At 45.5% G+C, this 12376-nt stretch overlaps 2 protein-coding genes across 4 annotated transcripts in view; one reads left to right on the top strand and one right to left on the bottom strand.

Annotated features, from left to right (window-relative positions):
* Positions 1 to 9035, bottom strand: part of IFT56 (intraflagellar transport 56) — a 417739-nt gene extending 408704 nt beyond the window's left edge. The window contains exons 1-2 of one of the 3 annotated variants that reach the window (XM_063940414.1): positions 8866 to 9035; positions 1080 to 1125 (exon numbers count right to left, since the gene is read on the bottom strand). Coding sequence is in view for 2 of the 3 variants with exons in the window: in XM_063940415.1 (XP_063796485.1) it covers positions 8866 to 8868 (3 nt within the window). In the remaining variant the exon portion in view is untranslated. The remainder of the gene's footprint in view (positions 1 to 1079; positions 1126 to 8865) is intronic. The other 2 variants (XM_063940415.1, XM_063940413.1) reach the window with 2 other exon arrangements.
* SHLD2 (shieldin complex subunit 2) lies at positions 9025 to 11995 on the top strand. Its single transcript, XM_063940412.1, has one exon. It carries the CDS (start codon positions 9382 to 9384, stop codon positions 11767 to 11769), a length of 2388 nt encoding a protein of 795 aa, XP_063796482.1. The 5' UTR covers positions 9025 to 9381; the 3' UTR covers positions 11770 to 11995.
* The last annotated feature ends 381 nt before the right edge of the window (positions 11996 to 12376 follow it).

Consider the following 12376-nt stretch of genomic DNA (forward strand, 5'->3'; position numbering starts at 1 on the left):
TCTGCGGAAGATCGCATGTTCCTGCGGATAGTTATGTGCAGAAGCAGAATATAGATATAAACTGTATTTACTGTATATTATGTATGCAGCGGGAATCCAGAGGAGACCACCCACAAGAACAGTTGAGAAAGACATCTCCTACCTTTTCAAATCAACCTATGACCTCTCCTGTACAGTAAAGGTGCATCCCTGTGTCCAATGGACAAAGGGATAACAGTATCCATTGTATTGCTTTTGGAAGACTTGTATAAATAAAGCCTGCTGCAGAGCGGCCAGCCACAAGACTCACAACGTTATCTATTTGATTACGGAGGACTGGACCAGGAAGCGCACGCGAATATTCTCACGTATGTACATTGACCTGTAGCCATTATTCTGTTATATATATTGTTTGTATTGTAGTGTATAATTTGTATTGTAAACCCCCTTTCAATAATAATCCACTGTGGTGTTGGAACCCAGCAGTTAATCACAATTGGTGTCGTGTGCTCATTGCCCTGCTAAGGTTTAAAGTATTATTATTGTTATTATTGCATTGCATTGCATTGCTGTAGAAGGTTTTAAGCGTATCTCTGGGTGTGTACGCGCTGAGAGTACTTTGTACCGTCAGCGCGGCGTGTGTACGCAAAATCCGTACACTGTACGGGACTCTGTCCGCAAATAGCGTAACAGGTGCGTAGAGTGTGAACTAAGTATAGCGGCCGCAGCGGCTAAAGGTTTAAAGTGTATTGACGGTGTGTTTAAGGTATAGCTTTTATTCCTGTAAAGATAATCGACATTATCACGGCGCTGCCGACGGAGACCTAATATTCATACACTCCCCCTCCTCCTTAGGTGAGCCTTCAACCTCAGACATGTCGACACACGCGTACCGACACACCACACACACACAGGGAAGATCTTTTCTGAAGACAGGTTCTCAACCAGGCCCTTTGGAGAGACAGAGAGAGAGTATGCCAGCACACACCCCAGAGCTATATGACCCAGGAAAAAACACAGAATGTTTACCCAGTAGCGCTTATGTATAATGTATATGCGCCAATTATGTGCCCCTCCTCTACTTTAAAACCCTCTTTCACCGTGTGTTAAGCAGGGTAGAGTCCGGGGAGCTTCCTCTCAGCGGTGCTGTGGAGAAAAAAATAAGAATTTACTTACCGATAATTCTATTTCTCGGAGTCCGTAGTGGATGCTGGGGTTCCTGAAAGGACCATGGGGAATAGCGGCTCCGCAGGAGACAGGGCACAAAAGTAAAGCTTTTACAGGTCAGGTGGTGTGTACTGGCTCCTCCCCCTATGACCCTCCTCCAGACTCCAGTTAGGTACTGTGCCCGGACGAGCGTACACAATAAGGGAGGATTTTGAATCCCGGGTAAGACTCATACCAGCCACACCAATCACACCGTACAACTTGTGATCTAAACCCAGTTAACAGTATGATAACAGAGGAGCCTCTGAAAGATGGCTTCCTAAACAATAACCCGAATTAGTTAACAATAACTATGTACAAGTATTGCAGATAATCCGCACTTGGGATGGGCGCCCAGCATCCACTACGGACTCCGAGAAATAGAATTATCGGTAAGTAAATTCTTATTTTCTCTATCGTCCTAAGTGGATGCTGGGGTTCCTGAAAGGACCATGGGGATTATACCAAAGCTCCCAAACGGGCGGGAGAGTGCGGATGACTCTGCAGCACCGAATGAGAGAACTCCAGGTCCTCCTTTGCCAGGGTATCAAATTTGTAAAAATTTACAAACGTGTTCTCCCCTGACCACGTAGCTGCTCGGCAGAGTTGTAATGCCGAGACCCCTCGGGCAGCCGCCCAAGATGAGCCCACCTTCCTTGCGGAATGGGCCTTAACAGATTTAGGCTGTGGCAGGCCTGCCACAGAATGTACAAGTTGAATTTTGTTACAAATCCAACGAGCAATCGACTGCTTAGAAGCAGGTGCACCCAACTTGTTGGGTGCATACAGTATAAACAGCGAGTCAGATTTTCTGACTCCAGCCGTCCTTTAAATGTATATTTTTAAGGCTCTGACAACGTCCAACAACTTGGAGTCCTTCAAGTCGTCTGTAGCCGCAGGCACTACAATAGGCTGGTTCAGGTGAAACGCTGATACCACCTTAGGGAGAAAATGCGGACGCGTCCGCAGCTCTGCCCTATGTCGAATGGAAAATTAAATAAGGGCTTTTATAAAACAAAGCCGCCAGTTCAGATACTCTCCCGGCCGAAGCCAGGGCCAGTAACAGAGACACTTTCCATGTGAGATATTTCAAATCCACATTCTTTAGTGGTTCAAACCAATTGGATTTGAGGAAATCTAAAACTACATTTAGATCCCACGGTGCCACCTTAGGCACCACAGGAGGCTGTATATGCAGTACTCCTTTGATAAAAATCTGGACCTCAGGGACTGAGGCCAATTCTTTTTGGAAGAATATTGATAGGGCCGAAATTTGAACCTTAATAGATCCCAATTTGAGACCCATAGACAATCCTGATTGCAGGAAATGTAGGAAAACGACCCAGTTGAAATTCCTCCATCGGAGCACTCCGCTGCTCGCACCACGCAACATATTTTCGCCAAATACGGCGATAATGCTTCGCGGTGACTTCCTTCCTTGCCTTTATCAAGGTAGGAATGACTTCTTCTGGAATGCCTTTTCCTTTTAGGATCTGGCATTCAAACGCCATGCCGTCAAACGCAGCCGCGGTAAGTCTTGAAAAAGACAAGGACCCTGCTGAAGCAGGTCCCTTCTCAGAAGTAGAGGCCACGGATCGTCCGTGACCATCTCTTGAAGTTCCGGGTACCAAGTCCTTCTTGGCCAATCCGGAGCCACTAGTCTTACTCCTCTTTGCCGTATAATCCTCAATACCTTTGGTATGAGAGGCAGAGGAGGAAACACATATACCGACTGGTACACCCAAGGTGTTACCAGCGCGTCCACAGCTATTGCCTGCGGATCTCTTGACCTGGCGCAATACCTGTCCAGTGTTTTGTTGAGGCGAGACGCCATCATGTCCACCATTGGTTTTACCCAACGGTTTAATAGCATGTGGGAAACTTCTGGATGAAGTCCCCACTCTCCCGGGTGAAGGTCGTGTCTGCTGAGGAAGTCTGCTTCCCAGTTGTCCACGCCCGGGATGAATACTGCTGACAGTGCTATCACGTGATTCTCCGCCCAGCGAAGGATCCTGGCAGCTTCTGCCATTGCCCTCCTGCTTCTTGTGCCGCCCTGTCTGTTTACATGGGCGACTGCCGTGATGTTGTCCGACTGGATCAACACCGGTCTTCCTTGAAGCAGAGGTTCCGCCTGGCTTAGAGCATTGTAGATTGCTCTTAGTTCCAGAATGCTTATGTGAAGAGACTTTTTCAGGCTCGACCACACTCCCTGGAAATTTCTTCCCTGTGTGACTGCTCCCCAGCCTCTCAGGCTGGCATCCGTGGTCACCAGGATCCAATCCTGCATGCCGAATCTGCGGCCCTCCAATAGATGAGCCTCCTGCAACCACCACAGAAGGGATACCCTTGTCCTCGGCGACAGGGTTATCCGCAGGTGCATCTGAAGATGCGACCCTGACCATTTGTCCAACAGATCCCTTTGCATGGAATCTGCCGAAAGGGATTGCTTCGTAAGAAGCTACCATTTTTTCCCAGGACTCTTGTGCATTGATGTACAGACACCTTTCCTGGTTTTAGGAGGTTCCTGACCAGGTCAGATAACTCCTTGGCTTTTTCTTCGGGAAGAAAAACCTTTTTCTGAACTGTGTCCAGAATCATCCCCAGGAACAGCAGACGAGTTGTCGGCATTAATTGGGATTTTGGAATATTCAGAATCCATCCGTGCTGCTTTAGCACCTCTTGAGATAGTGCTAAACCCATCTCTAGCTGTTCTCTGGACCTTGCCCTTATTAGGAGATCGTCCAAGTATGGGATAAGTAATACGCCTTTTCTTCGAAGAAGAAATATTATCTCGGCCATTACCTTTGTAAAGACCCGAGGTGCCGTGGACAAACCAAACGGCAGCGTTTGAAACTGATAGTGACAGTTTTGTACAACGAACCTGAGGTACCCCTGGTGTGAGGGGTAATTGGAACGTGGAGATACGCATCCTTGATGTCCAAGGATACCATAAAGTCCCCTTCTTCCAGGTTCGCTATCACTGCTCTGAGTGACTCCATCTTGAACTTGAACTTCTTTATGTACAGGTTCAAGGACTTCAGATTTAGAATAGGCCTTACCGAGCCATCCGGCTTCGGTACCACAAAAAGAGTGGAATAATACCCCTTCCCTTGTTGTAGAAGAGGTACCTTGACTATCACCTGCTGAGAATACAGCTTGTGAATGGCTTCCAAAACCGTCTCCCTTTCTGAGGGGGACGTTGGTAAAGCAGACTTCAGGAAACGGCGAGGTGGCTCTGTCTCTAATTTCAACCTGTACCCCTGAGATATTATCTGCAGGATCCAGGGATTTACCTGCGAGTGAGCCCACTGCGCGCTGTAATTCTTGAGACGACCGCCTACCGCCCCCGAGTCCGCTTGCGAAGCCCCAGCGTCATGCTGAGGCTTTTGTAGAAGCCGGGGAGGGCTTCTGTTCCTGGGAAGGAGCTGCCTGTTGCTGTCTCTTCCCTCGTCCTCTGCCTCATGGCAGATATGAATAGCCCTTTGCTCTCTTATTTTTAAAGGAACGAAAGGGCTGCGGTTGAAAGGTCGGTGCCTTTTTCTGTTGGGGAGTGACTTGAGGTAGAAAGGTGGATTTCCCGGCCGTAGCCGTGGCCACCAAATCCGATAGACCGACCCCAAATAACTCCTCTACGCATCGCCTGTCCACTGTCGTGTCCATAAAGCTCTTCTGGTCGAAATGGACATAACACTTACCCGTGATGCCAGTGTGCAGATATCTCTCTGTGCATCACGCATATAAAGAAATGCATCCTTTATTTGTTCTAACGACAGTAAAATATTGTCCCTGTCCAGGGTATCAATATTTTCGATCAGGGACTCTGACCAAACTACCCCAGCACTGCACATCCAGGCAGTCGCAATAGCTGGTCGTAGTATAACACCTGCATGTGTGTATATACCTTTTTGGATATTTTCCATCCTCCTATCTGATGGATCTTTAAGTGCGGCCGTCTCAGGAGAGGGTAACGCCACTTGTTTTGATAAGCGTGTTAGCGCTTTGTCCACCCTAGGAGGTGTTTCCCAGCGCTCCCTAACCTCTGGCGGGAAAGGGTATAAAGCCAATAACTTCTTTGAAATTAGCAGTTTTTTATCGGGGCACCCCACGCTTCATCACACACGTCATTTAATTCTTCTGATTCGGTAAAAACTACTGGTAGTTTTTTCACACCCCACATAATACCCTGTTTAGTGGTACCTGTAGTATCAGCTAAATGTAACATCTCCTTTATTGCCAAAATCATATAACGTGTGGCCCTACTGGAAAATACGGTTGATTCGTCACCTTCACCACCGGAATCAGTGCCTGTGTCTGGGTCTGTGTCGACCGACTGAGGCAAGGGGCGTTTTACAGCCCCTGACGGTGTTTGAGGCGCCTGGACAGGCACTAATTGAGTGTCCGGCCGCCTCATGTCGGCAAACGACTGCTTAAGCGAGTTGACGCTATCCCGTAATTCCACAAATAAAGGCATCCATTCTGGTGTCGACCCCCTAGGAGGTGACATCCTCATATTTGGCAATTGCTCCGCCTCCACACCAATAACGTCCTCATACATGTCGACACACACGTACCGACACACAGCAGACACACAGGGAATGCTCTATACGAAGACAGGACCCACTAGCCCTTTGGGGAGACAGAGGGAGAGTCTGCCAGCACACACCAAAAAGCGCTATATATGACAGGGATAGCCTTATGATTAAGTGCTCCCTTATAGCTGCTTTTATATTAATATATTGCCATTTATTTTGCCCCCCCTCTCTGTTATACCCTGTTTCTGTAGTGCAGTGCAGGGGAGAGACCTGGGAGCCTTCCTGACCAGCGGAGCTGTGACAGAAAATGGCGCCGTGTGCTGAGGAGATAGGCCCCGCCCCTTTTTCGGCGGGCTCGTCTCCCGCTATTTAGTACATTTAGGCAGGGGTAAATATCTCCATATAGCCTCTGGGGCTATATGTGAGGTATTTTTAGCCTTTTTAAAGGTTTTCATTTGCCTCCCAGGGCGCCCCCCCCCAGCGCCCTGCACCCTCAGTGACTGCCGTGTGAAGTGTGCTGAGAGGAAAATGGCGCACAGCTGCAGTGCTGTGCGCTACCTTAAGAAGACTGCAGGAGTCTTCAGCCGCCGATTCTGGACCTCTTCTTGCTTCAGCATCTGTGAGGGGGCCGGCGGCGTGGCTCCGGTGACCATCCAGGCTGTACCTGTGATCGTCCCTCTGGAGCTTCATGTCCAGTAGCCAAGAAGCCAATCCATCCTGCACGCAGGTGAGTTCACTTCTTCTCCCCTCTGTCCCTCGTTGCAGTGATCCTGTTGCCAGCAGGAATCACTGTAAAATAAAAAACCTAAGCTAAACTCTCTAAGCAGCTCTTTATGAGAGCCACCTAGAATTGCACCCTTCTCGGCCGGGCACAAAAATCTAACTGGAGTCTGGAGGAGGGTCATAGGGGGAGGAGCCAGTACACACCACCTGACCTGTAAAAGCTTTACTTTTGTGCCCTGTCTCCTGCGGAGCCGCTATTCCCCATGGTCCTTTCAGGAACCCCAGCATCCACTTAGGACGATAGAGAAATGGCGCTGGTGAGTGCTGAGGGAGAAGCCCCGCCCCCTCGGCGGCAGGCTTCTGTCCCGCTCAAATTTACAAATAACATGGCGGGGGCTCTTTTTATACATGTACAGTGCCCAGCTGTACATGTATATATGTGCATTTGCCACCTGAGGTGTTTATTGCTGCCCAGGGCACCCCCCCCCCCCCCCCCTGCGCCCTGCACCCTTACAGTGACCGGAGTGTGTGAGGTGAATAGGAGCAATGGCGCGCCGCTTCACTGCTGTGCGTTACCTCTTATGAAGATAATGTCTTCTGCCACCTCTGAAGTCTTTTCCTCACATACTCACCCGGCTTCATTCTTCCGGCTCTGCGAGGAGGACGGCTGCGCGGCTCTGGGACAGACGGCGAGGGTGAGACCTGCGTACCGATCCCTCTGGAGCTAATGGTGTCCAGTAGCCTAAGAAACAGAGCCCTGAAACTCAGAGAAGTGGGTCTGTTTCTCTCTCCTCAGTCCCTCGATGCAGGGAGTCTGTTGCCAGCAGGCTCCCTGAAAATAAAAAACCTAACTAAAATACTTTCTTTTACAGGAAACTCAGGAGAGCTCCCTGAAAGCACCCAGTCTCCACTGGGTACAGTATACAACTGAGGTCTGGAGGAGGGGCATAGAGGGAGGAGCCAGTGCACACCCAGATCCAAAGTCTTTCTTATAGTGCCCATGTCTCCTGCGGAGCCCATCTATCCCCATGGTCCTTACGGAGTCCCAGCATCCTCTAGGACGTTAGAGAAACAGAGCATTTTGTACCTAGTGGGGCGGATCATGTTGGAGGGTCTGCATACATCCGTGCATGTATGTTTATACGTGCTAAACCACTCTCCCATGCACTATGTGGTGTCAGCTGCAGCATACTTGCCTACCTGACCCTCTCCATGAGGGAGAAAATGCTCTGTTCCTGGACTTTCCTGGTAATGTATGATTGCCATCACCTGTGGTGAAACACCTTTCTTATCAATTAACTAGCTCACCACAGGTGATAACAATCATACATTACCAGGAAAGTCCAGGAACAGAGCATTTTCTCCCTCATGGAGAGGGTCAGGTAGGCAAGTATGACCTGTGGCCCAGGGGCTACAGCCGAGCCGCCACTGACTATATATGAGTGCGTATAAAAATACATAATCAATACTGCGCTACTTCTCTAGCATGAACAAAAAGTCCAATACGGCAAATTGCTTAATATATAGAAAAGTCCTCTTTTCACCAAATATTCACAGCTCCTCTTAGTTCAGAACATAGGGTACACTAAGACAGATAAGGATCTATTCATAAAGCAGTGAAAAGCATTGAGAAGTGAGCCGGTGGAGACGTTGCCCATGGCAACCAATCAGCTGCTACGTATAATTTTATAATATCCATTTTATAAATGTTACTTTAACACTGATTGGCTGCCATGGGCAACTTCTCCGCTTGCTCATTTCTCTACACTTCTCACTGCTTCATGAATAGACCACATAGACAGACAGACAAAGATGGTCATTACAAGTCCAATATCTTTGTTGCGGGTGTCAAGCTATAATAGATGTAGTTAATAGTGAGCACTACAAAGTGAGATTAAACACCAAAGTGTTTATTCAAGTATCAAGCTACAAGCAGCAACGTTACGGGTAACTGTGTGCTGGAGAAAGGGCACGCTCTCAGTATCCCGAAACGTTGCTGTTATATCCTGATGCTTCAATTAGTCTCATTACACAGGGTAAGTTATATTACAAGTTAAAGATCTATTCATGAAGCAGTGAAATGTGTGGAGAAGAGCGCCAGTGGAGAAGTTGCCCATGGCAACCAATCAGCTGCTAGGTCTAATTTTATAGAATCCATTTTATAAATGTTACCTCAACACTGATTGGTTGCCATGAGCAACTTCTCCACTTGCTGATTTCCCTGCACTTTTCACTACTTCATGAACAGAACCCTAAAGTATGTTAGGTAAATGTACCCATTTTCTAAACTTTTACGGTCCTCTTTACTGACCCAGACATCACCCAAGAATAGAAATAAACAGATTCACAACGTGTAAAGTACAATATAACCCCAATGTTTGTTGGTATGAGAGTACACACTGATCCTGATGATCAAATTCCTCACCATTTTGACAAAAAGACGAAGCCACGCTCCAGAAGGGAGCGGTGTCCGATATACACCACTATAACAGCCGCCGTAAATCCTGCCCGGACAGCCCGTTACAGAAGCGAGAACAACCGTCTGCGTTTCCCTAGCAACAGTCACAGATAGTCACTGCACACTGCGCAGGCGCTGAACACGCACGTGACCAGCTGTTGTCGTCTTTGCCGTAAAGAAATATCGCACCCAGGTGGCTGCTTTGGTACATTACAATGATTTGCCAGGTTACGTAGACCTTTGCTGCGGTAGTGGCACGTCTTCGGCATTGTGGTTTTTCCAGAATGAAATATGGTTGATAACTGTTTCCGCTTTCCTGTGTCTGTGGCTATGAACACGAGGCGCGGAACGCATTTCCTGGTTGTGGAGATTCTGATAATTAGCATTATTCAAGTCCAGCAGAAGCGTTTGTTTGTGTTGTAGACGGTGATGCAGACTGTGAGTTCATGTGCGGAATGTACGTGATGCAAAGACTTGAAAGAGATGGCTGATAAAGGTATAGTTCACATTTTTATCGGAGCTCCGACTATATCACCATCTGTGCCATGGAAATCTGACATATATCCTTCAGATGTTCAAAAAACGAAGTGGGAAGAAATCCCTTATGATTACAATGAGCAAACTCTATGCTTGCAAAATATAAGCAACAGCAAAACGTCAGTGACTCCTGAGTTACTTGGAGGTGCCCTATATGGCAACCAGAATAATCACATATCTGTAGGTTGTGATAGATCTGAGCAACTGCCTGTTGTTTCGTCTAAGTATAAAACAAATTTTGCGCAGAAAGCAGCTACCCATAGCACTGGGATCATTTCAGATTTGGTATTTAATACAAAAAAATGTCATATAACGTCAAGTTTCCATAAATCTGCAAGAGCCGCAAATGCTGGTCTTCGTGATCACTTGGATGCATCATTCTCTGAAAAGACAGAAGATCATAATGGTGTGCAAACAAATCCTGATATAATATCTGCTGAAACAGAGTTCCTAACAGTTTTGACATCTAGCCAGGTTGCTGTAGAAGGTTGTGCGAACGTGTTTGAGTATTGTGTACCTTTTGCACAGGATGAAACAAAACCGTACAGTCCTTCCAGGCATTACCAATCAGCTGGTTCCCCAAAAATGGTTTTAAGGACAACCACTGCAGCAGAATCTACAGCTCAAGATTATTTTGCCTGTTCTCTTGAACTTTTTACTCAAATATCTGACCATGAGTCCAACAAAGCGGCGTCAGCAGTTCAAAAATCTGAAATGTGTCAAGAAAATATGAAATGTCTAGAAAAATCCACTGCTGGAATCATTGAGCTCAGTAACCATGTTGAGAGTACTAGCTGCAAAAGAAAAAAAATCATCACAACTTCTCCCTCTCCTAAAATTGATCAAAAGTCTAAAAAGCCTAAAAATTCCACCTCATTAGAATTCCTTAAGAGAAGGTTTGATGAGCATAGACTGCAAACTCCTGTAAATTCATTGACTCTTCTTAAACACTGCTCAGAAAAAAACAAAGAGTACAATATTTTGGCTGTTGTACTACACCCTTGTTATGTAAAAGAAATCCAGATAAAAAGTAGACCAAATGCTGGCTCTTCTTGTCCATTGGCAACAATTATTGTTTTGGACCAGTCAGCTGCTGAATGTAAAGTACTCATGTGGAGATCTGCTGCATTTTGGAGTTTAGCTTTATTCCCTGGGGCCATTATAATGTTAACAAATATGATGGCGTCCGAAGATAAATGGAATGAAAAACCCTTTCTACAGTCTACTTTTAGGAGTCGATTGATACAGTTTGGAAGCTGTTCTACTCTTTTACCAGAAGAAAGTTCAAACATTGTGAATTATTCAGTTCTACAGGAGTTAATGGACTACATTCATATTAATCATTATTACTTAAAACAACTGCCTCCAAGACAGCCCCAGAAACTGGACAACATACAATATGTCAGACTTGCCCAGCTTCAACCAGAATTGCTTGTACATTCAATTTTAAAAGTAAGAAGTATTTCCATTCTAAAGGAGTGCACATATCACTTCAAGGGGTTGCAGCAACAAAAAATAATTTTGACCATTGAAGAGGTCAGAGGACAAATGGGTGCCTTAATACTGTGGGGAGCAAGCATTTCTTGGTGTGACCAGATCCGCCGCAAAATGGGTCACATTTGGGCTTTTAAATACTTATTGGCAAAGAAGAATTTATTTTCTGGAGATCTGGAGTTACACACTACTCCATGGTCCTACTGTGAATGCTTGTTTGATGATGACAAAAGGGCTGTAGAGTTTCAAAAGCGGTACATTGAACTTGTATTAGAAAAAAAACAGATGAGCATGATGGCCATTATTGAAGATAGATATTCAGGTGACATCCAGGTGAAAGCTGGCATTTCACAATTGGAATTTCTTATTCCAGGCAATGAGAACATCTTCATGACCCAAGAGACCTCCATTACATATATTCTGATGTCTCTGCCTGCAGTTATATACTCAGGCTGTGGAAAATGCAAAACAGAGTTAAAAGTAGATGATAACTATGTATATGAACAGTGCCTCATTTGTTTACCATATAACCAAGTTAGAACTATCTACAGGCCTGTGCTAATGACTATTACAAGTGAGGACTGTGGGTTACGTGTCCATGTCCCATCAGATATTCTTGAGAAAATCTTTTTAAATATATCTCCTAATTTATTACACAAAACTGTAGACGGCTTCTCAGATGTAACCTATGGGACTGTCGTAGCAGACCTTTGCCATTCTCTTATGGCCAAGACTGGAGAATCTTATTTGTTCCTCATAAGAAGTCACTTTTTGCTTGATGAAAATAGCGTACCATTAGAGCAGGAATTTCATGTTTTGGATTTTCATCTTGATCTTTAATGTAAACTGTCATTAGAGGTTTTTGGGGGGTTTTTTTACATTTACGAGTGGCCTAAATATTATGAAATTGTAAAGGTGAATGGTATTTTTTCTTTCGGGGTGAGACCTCCACAACTGTTTTTTACTAGTTATACCTAGCTTTGTGCTGTTTCATGAGATTCATGTGATTTTTATCTAATTTTGAATGATTCATTGATGCAATAACATCTATTAAAATTGACTTCTAGTGATAATTACTATATATACAGGTGCAGTCTATTTTTTTTCTTTGTAGTTTTTGGTGATTATACTAGTAAATATCCTCTGATTGCATCCAGTATTTATATTTAATTGTTCAAGAAGCAGTCCAGTTTAAACGCTTAAGGCATCCTCTTTTATATTACACTGGCTTTCATTACCTGTGCTATGTAGCAGGTAAAAGAAGATGACCGGGCTTCAAGCACAGGCTAAAGGACAAATTCAGAGAATATCAGGCATGTGCTAGAGAAATCTACAGTATGGGAAGCCTATAAATTCAGAAGACTGCAGTGTGGTCCTTTATCCATCTCCAGTGGTTCACATTAACAGGTTGGGTATGGGTGACCGGCGGAAAAAGGAAAAGTTTATA

Source organism: Pseudophryne corroboree, chromosome 9 (assembly GCF_028390025.1).
Source record: "Pseudophryne corroboree isolate aPseCor3 chromosome 9, aPseCor3.hap2, whole genome shotgun sequence".
NCBI classification, from domain to species: Eukaryota; Metazoa; Chordata; class Amphibia; order Anura; family Myobatrachidae; genus Pseudophryne; species Pseudophryne corroboree.

Coding starts and splice junctions, on each gene's coding strand:
- SHLD2 (XM_063940412.1), top strand. CDS start 9,382: ATGGCTGATAAAGGTATAGTTCACATTTTTATCGGAGCTCCGACTATA.